At 38.9% G+C, this 27,370-nt stretch overlaps 1 protein-coding gene across 5 annotated transcripts in view; it reads right to left on the bottom strand.

Annotated features, from left to right (window-relative positions):
- The window catches only part of GDA (guanine deaminase), an 87,752-nt gene that overhangs the window by 13,667 nt on the left and 46,715 nt on the right, over positions 1 to 27,370 (bottom strand). For 4 of the 5 annotated variants that reach the window (XM_064490273.1, XM_064490276.1, XM_064490274.1 and 1 more), the window contains 8 exons: positions 26,301 to 26,472; positions 21,758 to 21,845; positions 19,896 to 20,001; positions 18,432 to 18,459; positions 17,157 to 17,264; positions 13,920 to 14,027; positions 12,042 to 12,139; positions 9,487 to 9,554 (listed from right to left, as the gene is read on the bottom strand). In XM_064490273.1, coding sequence (XP_064346343.1) covers positions 9,487 to 9,554; positions 12,042 to 12,139; positions 13,920 to 14,027; positions 17,157 to 17,264; positions 18,432 to 18,459; positions 19,896 to 20,001; positions 21,758 to 21,845; positions 26,301 to 26,472 — 776 coding nt within the window. The remainder of the gene's footprint in view (positions 1 to 9,486; positions 9,555 to 12,041; positions 12,140 to 13,919; positions 14,028 to 17,156; positions 17,265 to 18,431; positions 18,460 to 19,895; positions 20,002 to 21,757; positions 21,846 to 26,300; positions 26,473 to 27,370) is intronic. The other variant, XM_064490275.1, reaches the window with a different exon arrangement.

Genomic DNA, 27,370 nt, shown 5'->3' with positions numbered 1-27,370 from the left:
TTGCATGTGTCTTTTTGAATTATATTTTTCTCTGGGTATATGCCCAGGAGTGGGATTGCTGGATCATATGGTAAGTCTGTTTTAATCTTTTAAGGAACCTCCATACTGTCCTCCACAGTGGCTGCACCAATTTACATTCCCACCAACAGTGTAGGAGGGTTCCTTTTCCTCCACACCCTCTCCAGCATTTATCGTTTGTGGACTTTTTAATGGTGGCCATTCTGACCAGTGTGAGATGATACCTTATTGTAGTTTTGATTTGCATTTCTCTAGCAATTAGTGATGTTGAGCATCTTTTCATGTGCTTGTTGGCCATCTGGATGTCTTCTTTAGAGAGATGTCTGTTTAGGTCTTCTTCCCAATTTTTGATTGGGTTGCTTCTTTTTTGTTGATATTAAGGTGTATGCGCTGTCTGTATATTTTGAAAATTAGTCCCTTGTTGGTTGCATCATTTGCAGATATTTTCTCCCATTCTGTATAGGTTGTCTTTTCATTTTGTTGATGGTGTCCTTAGCTGTGCAAAAGCTGTTAAGTTTAATTAGGTCCCGTTTGTTTGTTTTTGCTTTTATTTCCATTACTTCAGGAACTGGCTCAAAAAATATATTGCTGTTATTTATATCCAAGTGTTCTGCCTATGTTTTCCTCTAGGAGTTTTATAGTATCCGGTCTTACATTTAAGTCTTTAATCCATTTTGAGTTTATTTTTGTATATGTGTTAGAGACTGTTCTAATTTCAGTCTTTTACAGGTAGCTGTTCAGTTTTCCCAGCACCACTTATTGAAGAGACTGTCTTTTCTCCATTGTATATTCTTGCCTCCTTTGTCGTAGGTTAATTGACCATAAGTGTGTGCATTTATTTCTGGACTTTCTATCCTGTTCCATTGATCTCTTTCTGGTTTTGGTATAAGGGTGATCATGGCCTCATAGAATGAGTTTGGAAGTGTTCCTTCCTCTGCAATTTTTTGGAATAGGTGTTAACTCTTCTTTAAATATTTTGTATTTACCAAAATAAATATTCATATTCACCTGTGAATTCTGGTCCTGGACTTTTGTTTTGGGGAGTTTTTAAATTACTGATTCAATTTTAGTACTGGTAATTGGTCTATTCATGTTACCTATTTTTTCTTCGTTCAGTGTTGGCAGATTGTACCTGTATAAGAAATTGTCCATTTCTTGTAGGTTATCCCTTTTGTTGATGTGTAGTTGCTCATAGTAGCCTCTTATGATCCCTTGTATTTCTGTGGTGTTGGTTGTAACTTCTTTTTTCATTTCTGATTTTATTAATTTGGGCCCCCTCCCTTTTTTTCTTGATGAGTCTGACTAAAGGTTTATCAATTTCATTTATCTTTTCAAAGAACCAGCTTTTAGTTTCATTGATTTTTTTTTTTTTTTGGTCTCTATTTCATTTATTTCTCCTGTAATCTTCATGCTTTCTTTTCTTCTGTTAACTTTGGGTTTGGTTTGTTCTTTCTCTAGGTTCTTTACATATAAGGTTAGGTTGTTTACTTGAGATTTTTCTTGTTTCCTGAGGTCAGCTTTTATCGCTAAACTTCCCTCTTAGAACTGCTTTTGCTGTGTCCTAGAAGTTTTGGATCACTGTGTTTTTGTTTTCATTTGTCTCAAAGTATTTTTTGATTTTATCTTTGATTTCTTCAGTGATCCATTTGTTGTTTAGTAGCATACTGTTTATCCTCCATGTGTTTACAGTTTTTTCTTGTAGTTGATTTCTAACATAGCATTGTGGTTGGTAAAGATGCTTAGTACAATTTCAGTTTTCTTAAATTTACTGAGGCTAGCTTTGTGGGCCAGCATGTGGTCGATTCTGGAGAATGTTCCATGTGCGCTTAAAGAATGTGTATTCTGCTGCTTTTGGATGGAATGCTCTATAGATATCAATTAAGTCCATCTGGTCTGACGTGTCATTTAAGGCCTGTATTTCCTTTCTGTCTGGATGATCTGTCTACTGACATAAGTGAGGTGTTAATGTCCCTATTATGTTATTGTTGACTTCTTTTATGTTTGTTAACAACTGCCTTATGTACTGAGATGCTCCTATGTTGGGTACATATATATTTATAATTGTTATATCCTCTTTTTGGATTGATCCCTTGAGCATTATGTAGTATCCGTCTTTGTCTCTTGTTAGCAGTCTTTATTTTAAAATCTATTTTGTCTGATAGAAGTATTGCTACTCCAGCTTTCTTTCGGTTTCCAATTGCGTGGAATATCTTTTTCCATCACCTTACTTTCAGCCTGCATGTGTCTCTAGCTCTGAAGTGGGTCTTATGTAGACAGCATATATATGGGTCTTGTTTTTGTATCCATTCAGCCAGTCTATGTCATTTGGTCAGAGCATTTAATCCATTTACATTTAAGGTAATTATCGATACATATGTTCTTATTGACATTTTGTTAATTGTTTTGGGTTTGTTTTTGTAGGTCTTTTTTTCTCTTCTTTTTGTTCTTTTCTTGTAGTCTGACTAGAGAAGTCCTTTAACATTTGTTGTAAAGCTGATTTGATGGTGCTGAATTCTTTTAGCTTTTGCTTATCTGTGAAGCTTTTGATTTCTCCATCAAATCTGAATGAGAGAGCCTTGCTGGATAGAGTAATCTTGGTTCTAAATTTTTCCCTTTCATCACTTTAAATATATCATGCCACTTCTTTCTGGCCTGTAGTTTCTGCTGAAAAATTAGCTGATAACCTAATGGGAGTTCCATTGTATGTTATTTGTTACTTTTCTCTTGCTGATTCTAATATTTTCTCCTTGTCCTTTATTTTTATCAATTTGATTACTGTGTGCCTTGGTGTGTTCCTCTTTGGGTTGATCCTGTGTGGAACTCTCTGTGCTTCAGGACCTTTTTATAAGAAGCTAATAACACTGTACAGAGTAAAAACTTGAGCTAGAGGACAACAGAAAGATAAAAGGAAGTGACTTTATATATGTTTTCTTATGCATTCATTCAGATTTATTGAGCACCTTCTTTGTGCTTGATTCACTTAAGTACTGTTAAATAAAACTTACAGGCTCCACAAAAGCTTACTATCTAGTGAAGGAAAAAGAAAAGAGGCATATAAACAAACAAACATATACTAACTATAAACTGTGTTCTGTTAGTGATAGAGAAAAATGGAGGTGGAAGCCCATTTAGACAGGATGGTCAGAGAAGACCTCTTTAAGGCAGTGATATTTAAACCAGGACAAAAGTGAGAACTCAGCCAGGTAAAGAGAGGCATAAAGGGCATTCCAGGCAGAGAAACAGAATGCACAAAGGTCTTTTGGTAGAAGGGAGTATGATTCACGGAGGGGATTAAATGGTGCAACTGTAGGGAGGAACAAGCAGTGTGAGAGGAGGCTGGGAGGTGGAGACATGTGACACTATGCATAACTTTGTGGCCTTGCAAAGAAGTTTGCGTATTCAAAGTCCCACTGAAGGGTGGTAATCAGGAGTGGATGAAATGGTGATATTTTCATTGTGATTCTTTTGAGAAGAGATGACTGGATTAGAAGGGCCCAGGATGAAGATGAGACTGATGAGGATGCTAGTGCAGGAGTTCAAGCAAGAAGAAATAGCAGCTTGCATTGGGTGGGGGCGGGTTGATATGGGAAGAAAGGATGGATTTAGGAGATATTAAGGAGTCATGAGGTTGGACATTAGACTGGCATAGACATGGAGAAGTGGTAAAGGAGAAGGTTCCCCAAACAATGTCCAAGGTTCTAGCTTGAGAAAGTGAATTCTCTAAAACGGGGAGCCATTTAAGAGAACCAAGTTTAAATGTGTTTGAGGGTATAATGAAGTTTGGGGATTCTATGAGGAGGGACAAAGAGAAAGGAAAAAGCAGGCAACTGAAAATACAGGTTTGGAATTCAAAGAGGAGTCTTGGCTGGATATGAAAATCTGAGTCATCTACATGTATGTAATCATGTGAAGCCATGGCTGCAGATGATGACTCCTAAGAAAGTATAAAGTGGAAAGAGGAGAGAGCCTAGGACTGAGCCTTGAGGAAAGGTCTTGAATGGCCAGGGAGAGAAGAGACCTTCAGAGAAGATGTTGAAGGGCAGGCAAGAGAGGTAGAAGGGAAACTAAAACAGTGTGGTTTCATGGAGTCCAAGGTGAGGCTGTTTGGACAAAGAAACCCAGTGTGATGAGGACAGAATGGTGTCCTTTGGAGCTGGCAGCACAAGAGATCACAGTGGTGACAGCACAGGGGTGAAAGGACAAGGATCGTTACGATGGAGGGTGGTGAGAAGCCAGGCTGAAGTGGGTGGAGAGACAGAAGAGTGTCTAGGAAGGGGCAGCAGTGTGGGGACCCACTCACTGAAGAAGTTTTGCTGTGAAGGGGAGTAGGGAGGTAGGGCAGGAGCCAGAAAAGGGCGTCTTATTGAGAGAGGGTTTTTCATGTCTTTGCTCATAAGATCAGGAGATATTAGAGAATGTTTGTGTGCTGATAGGAATGATCTAGCAGGGAGGAGATAATGAGGATGCAGGAGAGTTAGTGGCCAGTGGAACTGATTACTGAGATCATGGGAGAGGAGGGAGTACAGAACACACCTGAGGGTATTTTAGTTTTTGCCTTAGATTGGAAGTTTTTTTTTTTTCAGCTGTAGCAAGGAAAAGAAGAGAAAATGAAAGCAGATGGAGGAAGGTATATACATTTGGTGGTGGGAAGATGAGAGAAGGGTTTCTGACTTTCTATTTTCTCACTGACTTGTGAGATAAGGTCATTTAGCTGGAAGTGAGGAGTGTATGATATGAGGTAGAAGGTTTAGGAAGAAATAAGTCTGTTAGAATATGGGGCATATTGGAGAAACATAATTGTCTATTGGGATAGTGCTGAGGGTCGTTTGGAATTTGAGAGCAACGTTTAAAATAAAACCACTAAAGGATTTTTTTCCAGCACCATCCAGCTGCTCTGGACACAGACACTGAGAAGGGGAATAGTTGAGGCAACCAAGGGTGTTGGGCTTATGAGAGGGACAGTAGAAATGAGGAAGTTTCCAAGGGAATGATAATAGTGATGTACTCTGGCATCTAAGATGGGTAAATTAGGAAAGGAAGCATGGATTTTGAGAAAGCATGTAATCACTGGATTGGAGTCTACAAGTTGATCAAAGAATGTTGCTTTGAAATAAGTTAGAATAGGAATTTGGCCCCAGAAAGTGGTACCCTGGCTCCATGTATGTTGTTATTTTGATGAATTTGGAGGTGGTGGTATTGCAAACTTGTTCCATATTTTTGTCACTTAGGTTACTGTTTTATGGTAATTCGCTGTCTCCTTTTTCTGAGATAAGGAAGTTTATACTTATAATTTTGCTCCTACTTGCCAAATACATTTTCATCCTTTCAACTTTACATATAAACCAAATGTCTTGGTTTCTGTTAACAAAATCAGAAAATAGAATAATTTTTAATACTTAGAAAATTCCTTTTTGCAGACCATATATTACTTTCAAATTTTATGAAATATTGGAGACATTTAAGTGATATAAGGAAAATATAACACCAAAACTCAAGGACCTGACACTCAGTTTCAAAAATAGCATCATATAATCAGGTCCCAGGAATCTTCTTGATTTATGGTGCCATTTTGATTTTTTGGTTTTTATATTTTGTTGTTAAGACTGTTTTTAGAGCAGTTTAAAGTTCATAGTCTGATAGTCTTTTTTAAAAAAGGTATTACTTTAAGCATTGTACACATTTTCTTGAAATACATTTTTGATTTTGACTTTTAACTACTTTCCAATTTTTTTATTACTTATTTTTACCTTCCCTGACATCCTGTTGTACCATTACTTCCCCATACCATGACCTTCCATTTTGTCTTCATTCATTGACAGAGTTCATGGGGAGAGTATTTGCCAAACCTTTGTATATAGAATTTTGTTGCCTTCACATACGAGGGAGAATGTAATCTGATACAATATTCTTAAATAACAACCACTTTGTCTCAAAACTTCTTGGTATTTTGTATGCCAACAAAAACACCTGCAACCAAATTGGTTTTTAATTGTTTTACTGATAACTGACTTCTCCCCCACTTCATTGTTTTAGAACTGTTTTCTTTATAATTCAGATGTTTTACCACAATCGGTTCAGGTATGGTTTATCCTAGAATACAGGGATTTACCCTTCAAAGCTCTGATTATTCCATCAGTTCCATTAGTTCTGGATCCGTGGGCAGAAGAATCCCATGTGTTGGCGCTGTGTGGCCTGCCCTCCCTGTGGGTCATTCTCAAACACCTCCTTGGTCAGCTTTGTTCTCCACACCACTGATTTAATTTTCCACAACAATAATTCTACTTCTCATAGATTCCTGCATGGTTTGTTTGTTGTTTTTTAAACAAACATGAAGTATAATTAAGGTATCATAAAATTTACAGAACTTGTGTTCAATTTGATGAATGTTAAAAATTGTATATAGCCATTTAACAACCTTTCAAAAAAACCAAGATATTAATCATTTCCATCATTCCAGCAAGGTCCCTATGGCCATTTCCCATCAATTCCCACCTCCTTACCCCCACCCTCAAGCCGTGGCAACTACTTTCTCATATCTATCAATATAGGTTAGCTCTGCTGGTCCCTGGATTTCATACACACAGAAATCATACAGTTTGTGTGCTCTTTTGTGCCTGGCTTTTTTCAGAATATTTTTTAGGTTTACCCATATCAGTGATTGATTCTTTTTTAAAAAATGCTGGCTAGCATTTCATTGTGTAAATATGCCACAATTTGCTTATCCATCCTCCTGTTGGCAGGTGTTTGAATTATTTCTAGTCTGGAGCTATTACAGATAAAGCTCTTATATTCTTGTACAACTCTTTGCAAATGTGTTAATTTCTCCAAAATTTAATTACTGAGTCATATGTAGATGTATATTTAACTTTATAAGAAATGGCCAACAGTTCTCTAAAGTGGCTGTCTGTTTCCTCTCCTCTCCCTCCAGTAGTGTATGAGAGTCTAAATGCTTTTTGGTTTTTGTTTTTTCAGTTTTCTTCTTTTCATTTTCAAAATTTCCTTCTCCATCATAACTTATGGTCGCTTCATAGTGCCATGTTTTCTTGTACTCCATGGATGATAGCAATTTTCTGAAATCTTATTCTGGATCCTGAAGTAGGTGGTTTTCAGAGATACATCCATCCTCTTATTCCTTTTGATACTGCTTTCCCTTGTTTTAAAATATTGTTGTGGAGTTTCATATGTTTCTCCTATCTAATAATTGAACAAGTCCAGATCTGCCTTCACTTGTTATAGACAGGATGAGTGAACCACTCTGGGACCTGATCTCTGTCCACAGTGTAAGGTTAAATAATCAAAAGGCCAAAGGAGAAGGACAAGCTTATACATAATGGTCATGTTTAGGAAACAGTGGTGTGCAGAGGGCCTGCTGCAGCAGAGACTGTAAAACACCACCATATTCTCCAGGTTAATATGAGAATATGTCATATTTAATCAAATCTTTAATCAAGAAAACATCTGACTCTTTCCCTTTTAAACCAATCTTTATCAACTAGTGTGACGTGCCAGGTATGTGCTAACCACCTCACGTGCATTTTTTTATTAAGCCTCAAAACAAGCTTATAAGATAGACATTGTTATAATTATTTTTCTTGTTATAGAAATTAGGAAATAGAGTATTAGAAAATTAAGGTTATTTGCTGAAGGTCTTACAGCTAATAAGGGACAGAGTTTTACCTAATCATTTTAGACCATCATTGTACAACCCCAAATCAAAAACTGGAAGTCATGTGATGAATTAAATCATGGAGACCAAAAAACTAGAAAATTTGAAAGCAATACTTACCTAATTTTTGCACATCTGCTAAATTTTCCATTAATTATATAGTGTGTAAGAAAAAAAAAACTCTTGGTCACTTTTCTTATTAAAGCTTTTCTGTGAAGGTAAAAAAAACTGGTTTCCTGCCTTAATATCTGCAACTCTATCCAGGTATTACACAATCTCAGTGATTCAAGGCTGAAATTCAAAATTTTTAAACTCTTAATTTCTTGGATTCATGTAAAATTGGGGAAGTCTTCTAGCACACTTTTTTTTTTTTTACTGAAGTATAGTCATTTACAATGTTGCATCAATTTCTGCTGAAAGCATGTTTCACTCATTCGTATACATACATATATTCCTTTTCATTATAGGTTACTACAAGATATTTAATATAGTTCCCTGTGCTACACAGTAGAAACCTGTTGTTTATCTGTTTTATATAGAGTAATTATTTAGTATCTGCAAATCTCGAACACCCAGTTTATCCTTTCCCACCCACTCTCCCCTGGTAACTGTTTTCTATGTCTGTGAATCTGTTTGTTTTGTAAGTTCATTTGTGTCTTTTTTTTTTTTTTTTTTAGATTCCAGATATAAGTGATATCATATGATATTTTTCTTCCTCTTTCTGGCTTACTTCACTTAGAATGATGATCTCTAGGCCCACCCATGTTGCTGCAAATGGCATTATTTTATACTTTTTTATGGCTGAGTAGTATTCCATTGTGTGTGTGTGTGTGTGTGTGTGTGTACCAGTCAGAATGGCCATCATTCAAAAGTCCACAAATGACAAATGCTAGAGAGGTTGTGGAGAAAAGGGGGGACCCTTTTACACTGTTGGTGGGAATGTAAATTGATGCAGCCACTATGGAGAACAGTATGGAGTTTCCTTAAAAAACTAAAAATAGAGCTACCATATGATCCAGCAATCCCACTCCTGGGCATATATCTGAAGGGAACTATAACTTGAAAAGATACATGTACCCCAATGTTCATAGCAGCACTATTTACAATAGCCAGCACATGAAAACAACCTAAATGTCCATTGACAGATGACTGGATAAAGAAGCTGTGGTATATTTATATAATGGAATACTACTCAGCCATAAAAAAGAATAAAATACTGCCACTTGCAGTAACATGGATGGACCTGGAGATCATCATTCCAGTAAGTAAAGAGAAGGAAGTAAGCCAGAAAGAGAAAGAAAAATACCATATGGTATCCCTTGTATCTGGAATCTAAAAAGATAAACGATCTTATTTACAATATAGAAACAGGCACACAGACATAGAGAACAAACTTACAGTTACCACAGGAGAAAGGGATGAGAAGGGATAAATTGGGAGTTCAAGATTTGCAGGTACTACTATGTATAAAATAGATAAACAACAGGTTTCTACTGTATAGCACAGGGAACTATATTCCCTTGTATATCTTGTAGTAACTTAGATGAAAAAGAATATGAAAATGAATATATGTATGTTCATGTATGACTGAAGCATTATGCTGTACCCAGAAATTGATACAATGTTGTAAACTACTTCAATTAAAAATATATATATACAAAAAGAAGAAATTGAATATATAATAATTATATATATGTAGATGAATATAGTGTATCAAATGATGATAAAAGCCTATAAACCTTGCAAAAAAAAAAGTTATGCACCTAATCGATCACCATGGCTCTTCATGGCAGACTACTAACCTGTGCCCAGCCCTATCTTCACCTCATGTTTCAGGACCTCGAGCACATTGAGAAGGCCGCTGCTCAGCCTGCAGAGAGAGGAGAGAGTGAGGACAAGGGGACCCGCATGGGCCCAACAAGAGAAGGACAGACAGGGTGGGATCTCACCAGAACCTGATTCCCTCCTCGAAGTTCTAAGACATTAGTCAGATCAGACCATTTGAGACCTTGAGTGAAAAGGATCATGAAGGGGCTTGAATCTTTGGGCAGAGATTATCAGGAGGGTATGAAGCAGCAAGAATTAGAAAGGAGAGCAGGGATCATTTGTAAGGAAAAATAAATAAATTAAATCTTGCAGTTAGTTCAAAAGTCATCAATTTTTCATATTTTTCAGCTTTACTGAGGTATAAGTGACAAATAAAATTGTAAGATGTTTAAAGGCTAGAATGTGATGATTTGATACACATATACATTGTGAGAGGATTCCCCCCACTGAGTTAACCAGCACATCTGTCACCTCACATATTTACCTTCTCTCTCTCTTTTTTTTTTTTTTTTGTGAGAACATTTAAGGTCTACTCTCTTAGCAAATTTCAATTATACAATACAGTATTATCAAGTATAGGTCTTTAACATTTTTTTAGCCAATCCATTCTATGCTAGGAAGTAGAAATTATAAAGCATCACCTTTCCTCTTTCTGGAATCATTTGTTGCCCTGAATGAGAAGCGACTTGCAAGATCAAAGAAAGAGGGTACAACTGGAGAAGGGGGTGCAGGCTGTAAGTCTGGGCCTTACGGTTCAAATGCTGCTTCTAAGAACAGCAACAACTAGGGGAGACAGTTCCTGGGCTGAACTGGATCTCAAGACCCTGAGTTCAATAGTTGTGCCACCTTTCTCTAGAGAGACAAAAATTGAAGCCACCCATACAAGTCTGAGAAGACTTAAAGGTCAAAGTGGTCTGTCTGAAGATGCACGTTAAGTGCTATTTTCAAAGTCCCAGTGCACATGCAATAAATCTCTCCAAGTTGTTGGAGAAAGGAATAGCAGTGACTATTCAAACCAAAACACAGCTATAAAGAGGTTTATCTTCAAACCTCAATTGGCGAAGCTGGGTAATATTTTAATCTAGATGCTGTGTAACTAACCCACAGGATGTTGAATCCTTCCCCATCTGGGCACTAAGCTGCACACAGGCAAGATTCTCCGTCATGTCTGAAAATGGAAGCCTCTGGAACCTCTCAGAATACTCCAGAAATATATCACCGTGGCTCTTGTGCCTTTCCCACACTGCCACTGACATAGAATTTTTTTCATTCACAAAGTACCTAGACTTCTGACTGCCAGCCCCTCCTACTCTTTGCCTAGAGGCTCCCTCTCACGGATGGAGCCTGCTCTGCCCTTGTTTGGGGGAGGTCTGAACTTCCAGGGACTTCGTGCCCCTTTGCCCACACCCAACAGCCCTCCACCAATAGCCAGTAAGTCTGGGTCTAACTACTGCCCCTCTGTAGGCAGGATGTCTCTGAGGTCTGCTTTGTACACTGTCTCCCTGAGTTTTCCAGGAGGCTGCAATCCCAGAGCCTGTGGTGGTAACTTGCTTAATGATATGCGCCCTTCTTCTGCCTTACCTCGCTAAAGGTGCTTCCTGAGATCACCTCTCAAATAAACTACTTGTACACAAGCTTCTGCAAGAACCAAAACGAGAGGATATAAAGTAATCCTCAAGAAAATGAAAATATAGCAGAAGCTAGTAACTCTATTGAATGAATATGTATGAATGGTTCCTCCCAATCTGCCTCTAAGGAGAGAAGCTCTGTTCTGAGTCAGCTAGTACCAGAAATGAGACCCCTTCTGTGTCTAATCCTGCAGCAGGAGTTCTTAATTCAGCACCCATGGATTGGCGTTACGGGATCTATGAATTCCCTGAAATCAGATGCAACATTTTTATGTTTATGGGCTTTTTTCCCCTGAAGATACAGGCCACAGCTTTCATCTTACTCACTTACACATCTACAACCTTTCAGAAGGTTAAGAACCAGTTATAAATAGTTTTCACATTCTGGGGAATTACAGTAGGACAAGGTCCCTCCCAGTGAACTGGCATCTCGTCAGATACACCAGCATGACGTTTACCGAAGGGTGTTGGCTTCTAGTGGCACTGCACCATTTCTGGTAATTTGCACATTTCTGGTAGGTACAGCACAAGGTCATGGGAAGTCAGGATGCTTTCTCTAGAACATCTGGCTGGTATATGCACCTTTTCGATCTTTAGCTCTAAGTTCTGAATGCTATTGTTTTTGAACTCTTTCTGTTGTATTTCCTATTGTTCTGTTCTGTGCAGACTCAGAAATTTTAAGAGATGTGGTGCTCCTCAAATGCATACTCTACAAAAAATAGCCTCTTTTGAGTACTTCCTGTCTCCCCAGCACAGCACTGGTAAGTGTCCTTCTATCTAGCTCACATCCCAGTGAAACATAACTACGGAAGAGAGATACTGGAGGAATGACTGAGAAAACAAAGGCAGCTAATTTGCACCCCAAACATTCATAATCTACCAATCAGTAATTGCCTACTTACGACAAGTTGGAATTGGGACAATGCGAGATGGATGCTCCTCGTTCCCTGAATACATCCAGTTCTTCTTCGGAAAGGTAGCAGCCATGCGCCATCACTGTCTGGAGAGAAGAGTGTCCTATGTGGAGTCTACCACTTAAAAATGCTAAAGTTAGTCCTCACTCCCAACAAGATATTATAGGTGCAGATAGAGGCTGTGACTTATCTGTTGGCATCTTCACAAGAGCATTTATGATTAGCCGTATGTATAAAATCATTGTGTACAAGTTACACCTCAAAAAAGCCTCTAAAAACATTGGATTACAAGTCTCATACATTTGTGGAGCTTACTTTTTTCTCCTTTTTAAATCTATAAAATAAGTGAGCATTGGTCCAGGTGATCTACAGTAGAGGATATCCATCTAGTTGGGAGACATCATGATTCCTTCTTCTCCACTTTAGGAAATAAAGTTACTTTCTTTTCTAAGTGTACATGGTGAGCAACTAGTGGGGCTGTGCTTGTTGCTATTCTAATCAGAACTTTCTAAAAATAAGCTTTCTTTTCTCAGGATGTGGAAGCCATGGGAGTGATCCTGGAAAGGGCTGTTCTTTATTTCTGCTCCTAGTCAAATATAGGCACCAATGGTCTTGACACATATAACCAAATGAACTTTATCACCTATAGTTACATTTTCATAAAAATTAAGAAACATAATATATATAAGCATTAATTGAGAAGGTAAAATTTACCCAAGAAGGCAGGCACTGCACACATATGAGATTTCTCTTAATTTTCAGTCCTAGTAATACTTACAGATTTTCCTGATTAAGACTACTCTTGTAAAATTCTTTTTCCCTCAGTATAAAACCTGTATTTGAATAGATTTCTTTGTGGAGCCTGGCTCAGTGACCACAGAATTATTACTAAAATAAAATTTTCTCAATCTCTATGCAAATAAAATTAGCATGCAAATTAAGGTTAATTTATTAATCATATGGAAATATATGAAAGATATGAAAATTATGATGTATCATAAACAAGAACTATGCAGAGTATTTACCTTTCAAATCAGTCATATTCAGATCTCTGTTCACACAGCCCCTAAGGACTTACTTGCTGTAACAGTTACACTCTCCATGTAGTTCTTACACTTCACTGACGGCCAAGGCCAGAGGTTATAGTGTTGTCATGAGGTCTCTCCCACCTCATATTAATGTTAGTTAACTTAAAGTTGTTTAATATAAATGCAATACATGCTCACTTAAAAAAGCAATCTTAGAGTGTTTAAAAATAAAAAGTAAAAATTCCTTCTGTTTTCTTCCTTAGGAAGGATCACTTTTAACATTCAATGTGTGTCTTCTGGAGACAGTGTTTTCTAAGTGAGCACGCACCCACATACATATCCACATACACATCAAACAATACTGTGCATTCTCCTTTGTAAGTCTGTATACCTCATTCTTTGTGAATGTTGGATAAAATTCTAATTATGTATTTTCTATAATCTAAACATTTCCCCACTGAGCCATTTTTTTTAAACTTTCATATGTAATTAGAATCCGTATTCATTTTCCTTACAGAATGGATCTTCAGAAATAAATCTGCTAACTCAAAGGAATGCACATTTACATTCTAATGGATGCTGACAAAATGTCCTTGGACCAAATGACATTCCTACCCTCAAAGAAGCCTTTAAGATTTATTTACTAATAAACTTAATGATTTATTCATTAGGGATGAAACTTCAGGCCATTTTTAACTCTATGCACAAACACATATGCACACTCTGAACTTTGGGAAATGTATGTGTGTTATAGAAGTCTGAAGATTACTACTAAGATTTTAAGATTTAGATAAATATGCCCTACTTTACATAGATGATATCATGATATGCAGTTTACCTTATTTGTCAGTAGATTGTTTTTATCAAACACATCTGTGTAGTTTTTATAACTGGGGTATAAGTTTTTGACAGCTTTAATTTCATCACGATTTTCACTTATATGGCTCTGTAAGAAAAGAAATAATATTTTTAAGTTTTAAAATGTAAAATCCCATTAGAAATTATACTTCCTACCCCAAAATGATATGGATGGTTTTTACTTGCCTATGTAAGGGACCACATAGAAACAAAATGAAAATTGTGCTTTTTATTTAAAATGATTCTTATATATATAACATATATATGACAAAGACACTATGAATATATAATTACATGAAGATGTAATATTCTGACCCTAACCCATGTAACATTCTTCTGACAAAGTCTTTTCAAATTCCAAACTATAGCAAGAATAAATAAAACTAAAAAGTACTCCTTGAAGAGAGTCAAGAGCCTAACTATTCATGGTCACCTGCCTCTTCTGGTATTGGCCACTTAAGAAGAGGGTTCATTGGTCATCAAAAGGATAGAGCATGATTTACTCATAGGAAAGCTGAAATCTGAATTAAAAGGCTGAATTTTAGCCCAAGTTCTAACTCTAGTTTGTGTCTTAGGGTGAGTCAGTTCTTTTCTTTGGATCTCCATTTTCTCATCTCTCAAATAAAAAGGTTGAGCTAGATGAGTGATTTTCCAAGTTCTTTTAGCTTTAGATGTGCTATTCTTACAAAAATTCATAGAAATCCAATAGGGAGAAGGCATAAACAAGTTGCCTCTCAGGATGAAGCAGGGTTAGGACTCTGGGACCCTGTCTCCATTCTGTCCCCATTATCAGCTTCCAGAGTGGGTTCTTCTGCAAGAAAGTTTGAAAGTAACAGAGCTGGACAGTCCTGCAGTTGTGAAGAAAGAGCCCATAAGAATCCACACACAAGCAAGACAAGTGAGTCCTGGCCTCCACAGTGACCTTTCTCCAGGGCACCACAAAACCTGAGATGGCATAAAGTGTTTTTGAGACACAAGTGTCACCACCCCAACCCCTCATTTAAAACAAAAATCATTTCAGATCAACTGGTGACAAGCATATATTATGGGAAATAACTCATGAGCAAGTTACCACTTCCAAGAACAGCAATGCCATTTCCCTTTCTCCTTGAGGTGGAGTATGCATAGCGAAATCAATTTTTAAAACAGCAATGTACTAAAACCCAAGTGTTTCACCTAGAGGATGAGCTCTATCCCTGGCCTTGAGGAAATCCAGACCAGTGAAGAAATGGGCATGGGCCCATCAGAAAAGAAAGGACAACCAGATGATCTGTGTCATTCTGATAAATTTCAGTAAATGCGCATTTACACATATATACACTCTCCGTGACTATATACTTGATTTTGTTGATAGGGTTCAGGACACAGTAACCCAAAATATGGCACCTTGGAATACTGGATATTTTAAGCCAAAGGAGTTTGAGGAAACGGCAGAAGCAGGAAGGTCACCCTGATCTTGTCCCCACCTTCTTCCCTGAAACAGGTATCAGAGGTGCCTGCCCTATACCTACAAGAAAGGAGCATCCTTATCTCTGACGACAAAGGGAACCAAGAAGAACTTGCTAAGTCTCCCCCAGTTTACTACACTTGCCTCATGCTCCTTAAGCTATCATGTTCCTCCAGGGCTGTGCACCTGTCATCACACCCAGCACAAAAATACTCAGGTCTGTTTCTTTGTGACTTCATTTCCTTATGAAGGCTCCTATCATGTAAAACTTACGTGAAATAAATTTACATGCTTTTCTCTTGTTAATCTGTCTTTGTTAGTCTAGTTTTCAGGCTAGCCAGGGACCCAAAAAAGGTCAAGCATAATTTTTTCCTCCCCTACAATTGCATGGGATTGAATTGAGAATTCAAACATCACAGCCCACCAAATAAAAATAAAAATAATGGGGAAAGATGACAACAGTTAATGAGCCCTAACAAGATCACTCTTTTTTTTTTTTTTAAATTCTCCACCCTACAAACTGATAAAGGATCAATGTGTTGGCTCTTCCCAACTTGCTCTTTGTTTTAAGACAGTCAGCTCTTAAAAGGGAAAATTTTAGTGCAGTATGTAATGAAGCCTGGATGGGGGAAGGGGAGCTCCCAACTCCCAATTTTAACCCAGCTGGAAGCTTTAGAAAGTGTTTTATTCCTAAACTGCAACTGCTTAATGACAAAGTAAGATATAATTTTTTTGTTCCTGATTTTAAATTAAGAAACTTGGAACAAAAGGGCTTTTAAATCCATTTTTGTAAGGTAGAAATTAGGTTCTTTTTGCTTTTCAAATAATAGATGGTTCCTCCAAAAATGAAGGACTAGAACACTGAGGAAGTATAAAAAGAGAAGCAGGAAAGAAATGTATTAAGTGTATCCTACAGAGAACAGGTAACCAGTCTGTCATTGATCCTGCTTGGTTACTTAAGATGCCTTCATCTCTCAAGCCACATAAGAGGAGATTGAGGGTAAAGAACTTCCGGTTTCTTACCTGAAAAATTAACTGGATTTAGGTGATGTCTGTAAGGGCCCTTATGTCCTATGATGCTAAATCTTGAGGTGATCTTGGTGGGCTACGGGCAGGCTGCCCCAAGATGTACCACTCTGGCAGGCAGATTATTTTGAGCTAAAAACCAGTCAAGGCTCAAAAGACTCTGGAATAACTTTTGAACTTCCTCCTCACCACCTAAAAGAATTTGCTGTAGGAGGCCTGTCCCAGAAAGGTGCTATCACCATAGATAACTATCGTAAGGGATTAGGAGTGGTAGACAGGGAGGAATCTAGCAAAGCCTCTCTGTGTCCCATTGTCTCTGGATGGTTCAGCAAACAAATACTCTCTTTATCTTCCAGTGAGTTACCTTATTCGCCTTGAAGCCTCAGACCCCTATCTCTTACTCCTTTGTCCAGTGTGTATATATATATATATATATATATGTATGTGTATATATATATATATACACACACACACACACACACACATCACCTTGCCTTGCTGTCTTTGGAATTCTTCATACTTACGTGGATTCCCTGTGTGCACATAATAAATTTGATTTTCTCCTGTTAATCTGCCTCATGTCACGTTAATTGCCAACCAAAAGAACTAAGAGGGAGAGTGGAAACCTACCTCCACCGCAATCTCAGTAGGAGAACTGGAGACTGCCAGATTACTGCCAGAATTTAGGGTACAGAGAAGTCCTGCAGGACTGGACAGAGACACAAACAGGAGAAAAATGCCCACCTGAATGTGCAAATCACGGGTCTTCGCAATGTTTCCAAGTTCACCCAATAAAGTCTCAGAGCATGAAAGGGGAAAACGTGGTGTCACTATGGGCTGCACCCTAGAATACTAAAAATAATCAAAAACACTCGGTAAGGAAACTGTGGCTATCTGAATGTGTAGCATACCCCCAAATGCATATCATATGACAAGATGATTTTATGTCTTCTTTTCTGCGGACAGTCCCCTCTATAAGAGAGGGTGGAAGTGCTGGGTTTCATGGAAATGGCTCACAGATGAGCACAAGGGTATATTCTGTGGCACCAAGTTCAACGGAAGAAGATCCATCCCAAATGAAAGACACGTGAAGGCTCAGACAAGGCCCAGACTGGGCAGCTTTTATGAAAAGAATTAGGAGGCAGAGGAGATGTTCTAAAGGAGAATGCTGGGGAGACTAAAAATGAAGTGGTGGCCTGTTCCCCTTGCTACATCATGCTGGCCATGGCATCCGTGAGCACTGTCTAGTGAGCTGCAGGCATGGCTCTGATGTCACCTGAGTGAGTGGCTGAGCAGCAGAGACAGACTCATAGAGGGGTGGTAAGGATAAGGATCCACAAAGTTGCACCTAGGTCTCCCAAGATAAGATTGAAAGAAATACTGAAGTTTCCTGTGGCTTCCAATCAGATCTTTAAAAATGATGAGGGAAGAGTCTGGCTTGCCATCGTAGAGACTGCACACCAGAGCCACAGACCAGCCTGGAGGTGGGGCAGAAAACAGCACAACAGCACTGCCTCCATAGGCTCAGCAACATAGGGGCGCTGCAGCGGGGGAGCCGGCTGAGCGCCTGCAGGCCATGTGACATGCCACACGTACATGGACCACGGCCGTCTGTGGCTGGGACATCAGGGCTGGACACCACCTGTGTTTCAGACCAGATCAGGGGTACAAGAGGCCAGAGCCAGTGGTGATGTGGCCAACAAACTGTGCCACAACTTCCAGTTGCCACCAATTTGTCTACATCCATGAAGCCCTCTCCCACCTCCCCACAGACCTGTCCAATGAAATTAGAAGGTCCCAGAGGAGAGGGAGGGAAAACCACTGAGAAAGTAAAATGCCTGACCTCACTGAGTTGAGTTGATAAGTCCACCATGAAAACAATTTAAGGTTCGAGAAAAATACTTCTGCATGCACAGAATAAGCCATACACACACAGACTAATCTCTACCAAACAACTTAATGAATCCTACAGCTAACACGAAAGCAATCCAGAAATGAGCCAGGAACAAGTTTACTTACGTTCCTTTGGAGCATTTCTGACACAAATCTGAAATAAGACAACAAATGGGAAGTTAGAAAATTTAGGCATTTCTCAAATAAGTTTTTTAAAAGGGTGAAAACATGATCCTTACATGTCCTGATTTCCACGCAAACATTTCTAATGCTGCACGTGTTTCACCACCACTAATTAAAGATTAACAAGCAGTAATTATTCTGCTTTCTCATCTGCAGCCGGAGAGATGGAATACAAAATCACAGGGAAGTGCAGCTTTACCATCTAACATCAGCTGGGCTGTTCGCAAATATTCCCACAGCACTCAAGTGTTCTGCTAACTTAAGCTCTGTCTGGGGGAATATTGTAATATGTTATGTTCTACGGATGTTAAGAGTTGTCGAGTCCTTTGCACCTGGAGGTGTTTAAGAGCCATGGGGCCTTCTACTCCTGGTTTCCCTAGAGTGGAAGCTACTTGCTCACGCGGTAGCATCATTTATTGCCAAAGGCCGAGTCCTTCTGGGCAGTGATGCTGGATTAAGGCAGAAGGAACAGGCCAGACATGGTTGTGAAATGGGTAATGACAGGGGTGGTAATCTTACCAGTTGTATCTGTAGGGCCTATGAAATAGCTATTTCTGCCCTGGCTGGAAATATTTATGAGCTATAGCTTCCTGCCTTCTGGTCTTCCTTTGTTGAAGAATAAAATGCAAATTAGGGTCCACTGTCCCCCCCCACCACCACAGATTCACAGAAAAGTTGAGCATGTGGCCAGATGCTAAGGGGAAGGTGTGTGCTGCTTCCTTCTCCCTGTGGGCACACAGCAGCCCCTAAGCCACCCTTTTCAGAGGACACACTTAAGGTGAAGGAGGCCTGGAGAATGGAGAGAAGTTGGACTTCTTAAATTTGTATCAGGATATATTTGGTCTTGGGGAGACTTAAATCTAAAGAATTTTTTTTTGGTATCTCTTGGATGTTGAGTGTCATACAACACAGTTCCTTGTCAAATCCTCAAGGCACCATGGAAGAGCCATTAAAGAAATACAGAAAAAATACGTACAGGATCAGTGGCATAGCCCCATGTAAAATGAAAAGAACATAACAAAAGCTCAGGATCTCCGGCAGCAGAATAACCCACAACCCAAAGTAATTAACAAGCAGGCCACACACACTTAACACAAGTCTAACCTACAGGAGAAGCTAAGATCTGTAATGAAGGACAGGGAGTGCATAAATCATTTACTTAAAAAAAATCCTTCATTTTATAAAGGGATTTGCCCTAGGACTCCTATAACAAGTTCCTGGAGGCTTTGAAATATAATTTGGTATATGGGAACACTGCTGACATGCAACATTTTCCTTAGGATCAGATCAGTTTCATAAAGTTAGACAAACTGACACAGTGACAGATGTGCACACTCTGCCTGGGTTAGACAGGTTCCTTCTCTCCGTCTCCAGCTCCATCCACAAGGCAAACCGAGACAAACATACCTCTCTGTTTCCTTGACTGATTCCTCAGTAGTTTCCTTGTATTCTGGAACAGTGTCATTCAAATCCATGCAGACTTTGCCCACAAATGCCCGCTGCCCAAATTTATCTGTGAGGCACACACCGAAAGAATCTAAAGTCATGTTTCTTTCCCAAACTGTACCTTTCAGGAGCCTTCTAAAAACATATAAAATTAAAATCAGGTTAAAAAATAAGTGAGAATGTAAAAGGTTGTCACACCATTTAAGAATAATAACAACAAAACCCTGATCAATTCTGTAAGTAGTAAGGGTTCTTCCGTTGGCCCCTTACTCCTCTGATTCCTCCCAGGATGAAGGATATCATTTGTTTAAGGTCTAAAACAGATGTGCCCAGTGGCCTCTGCTTCGTGCAGGGTTACAGGGAATATACCCAATGATGTATATAAAGCGTCTGGCACACAGGGCTTAGGAGAGATACTGCCGCTATCTTTAACTGTAGCAGTGCCAGTATTATCATCTGTGGGGAATTTAACTTAGTCCTGCTAGCAGTACTCAGCACTGTGGAACCTAATGCTCATCAGAGGTACGAGAGAAATTCTATTTCAGCTAGAAAATTGATGCTACATGAGGCAATGTTAAATTTTTTAACAGTGTCTCCACCTCTGTCCTAAGAGTCTTTCAGAAGTCTTTCTACCTCTCTCTTTCCCCTGTAATTCTTTTTAACACCCAGCCATTAGATTACTCTTCCTTAAAACACCACCTTCATCACGTACCTCATCTGGCTTAAAACGTTTTGAGTCTTTGATGCATATTTGAATCTCTCAGTAGTCTGAACCATCCCATCTGCCCAGCCTCTCCCATCCCACTGTGCAATGAATCTTTTCTTCTAGTTCAGATACTCTCTTTTCTGCCTCCTGTATCCACTGTGGGTGTTCCTGTCTCCCTACCCAAACCCCCATGTCGTCCCTCCTGTCTGAAAGGCACTTTCCTATCTCTTCACTTTATCTTCCCTTTAAAGACCAATTTAAAGGTCCCTTCACTGAAGTTTTCCCAGATGATCTGATTCTGGGCTCATTCTGCCTCCTCCAAAATTGTCAATATTTGCTTTCAGTGTCACCCTTGAGGTCTTAGGCATAAGCTACCTTGGTCAGCAAGCAGTAGCGTCAGCACATCAGCCAATAGTATTTACTGAGCACCTGCTATGTGCTAGGTACTGTGCTGGGTACAAGTTTTGGAATCATCAATCTAAATCCAGTCTCAGCTCTGCTTACTAGCTGTGTGACTTGGGCATGTTACGTGACCTCTCTGAGCATCAGTTTATCCATCCGTAACACAAGGACACAGACGACAGCCCCAGAAGGCTGTTTGCACCTGAGCTGAACTAATCCATGTAGGGTTCTTTGCACAATACCAGCATCTAGTAAGAGCATTACAGCTGTTACTAAAGTTATCAATCACTGAGCGTACTCTTCAGTTAATCCATCTGGCTCCTCAAGGGCAAAGACTATTTTCCACTTCACCGTGTTTCCAGCGTCGAGCACAGTGCCCTAAGTTTAGCCATCAGCCAAGACCTATCTGTTGATTGTAATAAACTGTTGACATAGCTACAATTAGTAAACCTGCTCTAAAAAGCCTCAAATTAATATACCAAATCAGACCCATACACCTCATTCTGCAACCAAAAACAAGAAGTAAATAATCAGATTACTTAAAACAACAGAAAAAGTTCAAGGGCCACAGTGATACACAAGTACCTAACTGCAAGAACTGCAGTGCTCAGATTGTAGCAATTAAAAGGCAGGACTGCTCACAAGTGTAAGTCACTACCCGCATGGTCTGGCTGTCTGCTTCATGTGCCTGTAAATCATCCTTTCATCTCCTCACCTGTAATTTCCGCAAGGAGCAGCGATGAGTCAGTGTGAATTGTTCCAAAGTAACAAGCTGTGGTTGTTCCATTCTTTAGTGTTCTCCTCTAAAAATAAATCACAAAAACCATGAATTGCCTGTGCCCAGAAAAGTCACATGGCATTTACAGATGAAAATAGAATTCTAGTTTTCAGTTTTAAGAGGTTTTTATTTAAAGGCATGCCATCTTGATATGAAATATAGTTAAGGTAAATGGCAAAAGTATTTATATTTCAAATGTGTTAGCTGGAGGAAAGGTTGATGCTTTTGATTTCCTAGATTCACACATTTCTGTGTTACAGAAAGTATAAAATATGATACTAATTAATTTCTTATTTTTTAGGATTCTTTAAGGATATGCAAACTTTATTGCATCTGGCAATAAATACATAAGATTTTTCTAGTGATCTCAGGATAAAATTATTCAGCCAGACTTCTAGTTCAACCTGGCAGATTGATCACATGTATCCATCTATCTTCCTCTGCAAATCACTAAAATAAAGGAGTATAAAATTTATAAACCCATATGGAGAGAGGAGATGTGAGCAGAGGAAACATTTCACCATCTTCTTGGAAGAAAAGAACTCGGATAAGAACCTGGAGGCAGCTCGGAAAGAGAATCGCGTGGTTGTTAACAGGGAATTGGCTGAAAGTCTGTTTACAGATGATTAAACCCTGGCAGGACCCATCTCTTCCCTGCTGAGATCAGCCAACCACCCCTAACCTGTTCCTTGCAGAAGAAATTTGCTGTTTGTTGAAACTGGATAGTATTTAGAGAGTACAGGCCCAAAAGCACAAGGTGAGGCACAGGCTGAAAAGAACGGGTTTAAGTGGGTATCTGGCCTCTGGGATCCGTGGTCATCTTCCCTCAAATGCACATGTACTACTTCCACCACTCCTGGCAGGACTGAAGGATTTCTTCTTAGAAAAGATGAATGGCTCTAAGAAAGATGTCCTCACAATGACATTTAGGACCTACAATTGTAAGGGCTGTTCCCGGCCTTCACCGTTCATCCTACAGTTCACCAGTCAACAAGGGCCACCCCAGATCTTCCAGTCGGCATCTTAGAGCATCACACTTAAATATGCATGTACATGTAAGGTTCAATGAATACTGAAGGAAAACTACTATAAAAAAGGAAGAATCTGGAAAAAATATCAGAGGAAACAGGCAACCTGTAGGGTCATAAGGAAGCTTGATTTAAAAAAAAAAAACTATGATTAACATCCTCAAAGAAATAAGATACTGTATCCACAAGAACAGAATGCCATGGAAATCAGAGAACAAGAGCTCGCTGAAAGTAAAAATACCAAAAATGAAATATGAAAGTCAACAGAAGGGTTAAATTAGAAGAGAATTTCTTAGGGAAGACAAACTGTCAAGGGTGAAAAGAAAAGAAAATTATGCTCAATCTGGGAGGATTAACATTTAGAATAAGAATCCTAAAAAATTTTTTAAGAAAAGGAAATGGGTGAAATTATTTGAGAAATAATATTAGTCTCCAAACTGAAAATCCTCATAGAATGCTCAGCTCAGTGAGTGAGAAACAGAAGCCAAATAAAGAACATAATTGTGAGATATTAACTCTGCAAGTAAAGAGAAGATACTAAAAGCTTCCAGAGAGAGAAAACCAGTCACAGACAGACAACAGGAGTCACAGTGGTACTGGTGTTCTCACCAGTGATGCTGAAAGCTGAAGAATGCCTTCCAAATTCTGGAGGGAAGTTATTTTTAAAGTAGAATTTTATACCCTGATAAATTATCAGTCAAGTGTGAAGGTAGAATAGCGATATGATTAGAGACACAAAGACATGAACATCTCTCCCCTCTAAGAGCTTAGAAAGCTCCTAAAGGAGTGTTTTAACAAAATGTGAAAGTGATGCAAAAAAAAAAAAAAAGAATTCCTGGATCCAGAAAATGGGAATTAAACACAGAGAAGAAGCAAAGGGAATGCCCAGAATACAGCAGCGCTGGAGACAATCACGACCAGAGTGAAACACAGAAAGGGAGGCAGTGGGAAGATTTTAGGAAAGAAAATGGAACTGATAGTGTCTGACTTACCCGAGCACTTGGAAAAGTACTGATTGACCTGAGTCGGGTCTGTCTCAAGCGGAAGCGTTTTTTTCTTCTTTTTTTAAATTTTAAGACTTTAATTTTTTACAACAGTTTTAGGTTCACAGCAAAATTGAGAGGAAGGTACAGAGATATCCCATATACCCCCAGCCCCGACAGAGCGGAAGCTTTTTAAAGGGCAGAGGAAAAAGTGCACTGGAGTTCCTACTTGCTTCTTGCATAATAGGAGCTATGTGACCTCGAGAAAGTTGCTTTACGTTCTCAACATCAGTTTTCTCATTTATGAAATAAAAGGACCCTTTTGACTGGAATGGGGGTGGGTTAGAAACGTAAATGTCTGCAGGAGGAAAAGAGTTTGGATTTAAGATGATAGGGAAGAACATGCCCTACGGCGGCAGCCTCTATTCAGCTTCAGCCAATTGTTTAAAAAAATGAGAGACCAGTGATGTCAGTCCTGAAGATCAAGATAATTAGGAAAACTGGATTTTTATGTCAGTCTTTTCAAAGTTTAACACACTTTGCACATGAAATAAAATATGTCTGGCTGTCAGTGAAGGATGTTTAGAGCCTGTCAGCTATAGAAAAGGGTGAGCTACCCTTGTATCAGAATCACACACCCAAAAGAAAGGTTAACACCATGACAGAGGCATCAAATTCAATACCTAGCAATCAAAAAAGTGCCTGGATACTAGTGTGTGCTTAGTAAATGTTACTGAATGAACACCTAGGGAAGCAGAATTACCAATGCAACAAGTGGCATAAAATGAATTAAAATGAGCATTGTTACATGTATAGGATAGGGCTTTGTATCCTTGAAAGAGGAACAGGCCTGAGAGTGAGTAACACTGCCTGAGAACAGTAACACTGAGAGTGAATTAATAACTTGCAAAGTTGAGCCACTGGCATTCTCTAAGAATGTAGCACAAAGTGTATACAGAACTTTCACCATTTTTCTAAGAGTTGATACCACAAGAAGGAGCAGATTAGAGGGAAGAATATAGTAAAAGTAAGAGAAAGAAACAGGGAGAGAGGCCAGGGTGGGTGGGGGAAGCAGGAGGAGGGGAAAAAAATACTTAAACACTTAAAGCCAAAAGTTTGTAATAAATAAGCACATAGACCCCTCTCGGTTTTATTTTATTTTTTCCTCCTTTTTTTCCCTCCTTGCTGTGATTTTGTGACTCATTTTCTTCTCTTGTAGACAATGCAATTTTAAGATATCTCTAACCCTTTTTTAGAACAATGCAAGGTATAAATAAACTTTGAAAATAAAAAGATTTGGTGTGGTTAACACAATTCATTAACACAGTGCACCAGCAACTTCATACATAGCTTCAGTCCTCAGTCTTCCTGGTGTCATGTGGATGCCAGCTAAATATGTAAGATCCACAGTTACACTGCATTTATAATTAAGCGAGGCAAGTGAATAAACGATAGCACTTGCTTTTACTCTTCAAGGCTTGACTGATGCCAAGACCTGGAAAACTGGCAGAGTGGCCAAGTCACTGTGTAAGGCTTATAAAATTGTCATCATCATATAGCCATCACTTTAAGAGAAAAACCATCTAAGGGTCCAACAAACAATGTTCAGACTCAGTGTGCTGAATAAGAGGTAGTGGTCAGATAAGATATTTTCAGCTTTAATTCTCAACTGCAGAGGCGGTTGCTGGTTGCTGAGTGGATTGGGCATAGGGCTGGAGTAAGAAAAAAGGGAACTGATTTTCTTGAGAGGGTAGAAGGAAGGACATTTTCAGAGCCTTCAATGTATAGTGGGCACACACCACAGCCACTGCTCCGACTGAGCCAGCTCCACAGTTCCCTCTAGTGGTTATAACGCTCATCACAGTCCCACAGGCCCCGCAAGAGGGGGCCTTCCTATTTCCCCTACCAAAATAATGTGGTATCTTAATTTTAGATTTCCTCAGGTATTTTTAAAGCAGATACATATGTCAGGCACTATTTTAAGAACCTAACAAATATTAACTTGCTTAATTATCATAACAATCCTATGAAGTAGGTACTATCATTATCTCCATTTATTTAAAAAAAAAAGTATTTATTTTTTTACAGATGGGGAAAATGAGTCACAGAACTTTCCAAAGGTTACACAGCTATTCCATATGGTACCCAGAACAGCACTGTGGATTGGCAGGAGTAAAGGAACACACATATGCATTAAGCCCAAATTTAGTAAAGTAAAACACAAGAAGGAAAAGACAGAGAGTAATGAGAACCCAGGGGATCTGGGGATTTAGATTCAACTTGTCTCTTTGTTAGTGACTAACTGTGTAGGTGAAGTGGTCACAAACTCACTCAAAGAACTAAAAAAAATCTCTACAGTCCGTTATGACCTTAACCACCTGTGTCTTATACCGTAAATCTGCCCCCAAGAAATGGATGTTTCTGTAGATGACTGAGCGTAACACCAGCACGCACAAGCAGGATACTTACGACAACTCTGGTGTACACTTCTTCTGCAAAGTCGATGCTCTGGAATTTGTGTTCTGTAGGAAACGTGTACTTGGTCAGCCACTCCAAAAGTGGCAGGTCTACATTACTCCCAGCAAAAGAGTACTGAGGGGCATGAATGTGTGTATCAACCAGCCCAGGCATGAAGAACTCACTGGAAATTAAGAAGAGAAAAGAATTTAATAACATCTTCTAATCACGTTTTCTCTAGACAGTGCTTTGTTTATCCCACCGAGGTTTAGAGCAGATGCAATCAGATGAATGTAAATGATCCTATTATTTAGAGGTCAGGAAATAAAAATGGAACTCTTCTAGGAGAGACAGAGTCCTAGATTGGAATGGCTGGTGTAAAGTTAACCAAAGACAATGATGAAAGGAGGAAAAAGCACAGCACTGAGCAGAAGCAAAGCAGTCACTGCACAAGCAAGGAGTGAAGACAATTTAATCAAGATTTTGTCCTCACAACTGGGGTTTGTAGGACAGCGAGCAAAGATGTGAGAGGAGGTCAAAACTTCTAGAGCCATGATGAGGAATTACACACAAGTCACTAAACAGAGTGGCCACCATTTTAGTCCCAATGGTCATCTTGACCTTGGTTGGATGCAAAAATTCTAGTCCTTTTCTATGTGATGTAGGAGCTGAGTTCTGAAACAGAAGCAGCAAGAGCAAACTGAGGCTGGTTAGGGACAGGCAATCTGAGAAGATCCAGTCACAGTGTTTCGACAGCCATTCTCCAGATGCTTCTGAATACTCCTGTTTCTCCACCAATTAATTTTGCTCTTTCTATGAATCCTTATAACACAAGTCCTGGAAACATGTTTAAAATTTTCGATTCTTCTTTTTTATTGAAATGTAGTTAATTTACAATATTCTATGTTTCAGGTGTACCACATAGTGATTCATAATTTTTATAGACTGTACTCCATTTTACTCCATTTATAGTGATTATAAACTATTGGCTATATTCTCCATGCTGTACAATATATCCTTGTACCTTATCTATTTTATACATAATAGTTCTTACCTCTTAATCACATATCCCTGACTTGCCC

The sequence above is a fragment of the Camelus dromedarius genome, chromosome 10, assembly GCF_036321535.1.
Source record: "Camelus dromedarius isolate mCamDro1 chromosome 10, mCamDro1.pat, whole genome shotgun sequence".
Lineage (NCBI taxonomy): Eukaryota > Metazoa > Chordata > Mammalia > Artiodactyla > Camelidae > Camelus > Camelus dromedarius.
The sequence above is the reverse complement of the archived record's forward strand: the minus strand, read 5'-3'. Positions and strand labels throughout refer to the sequence as shown.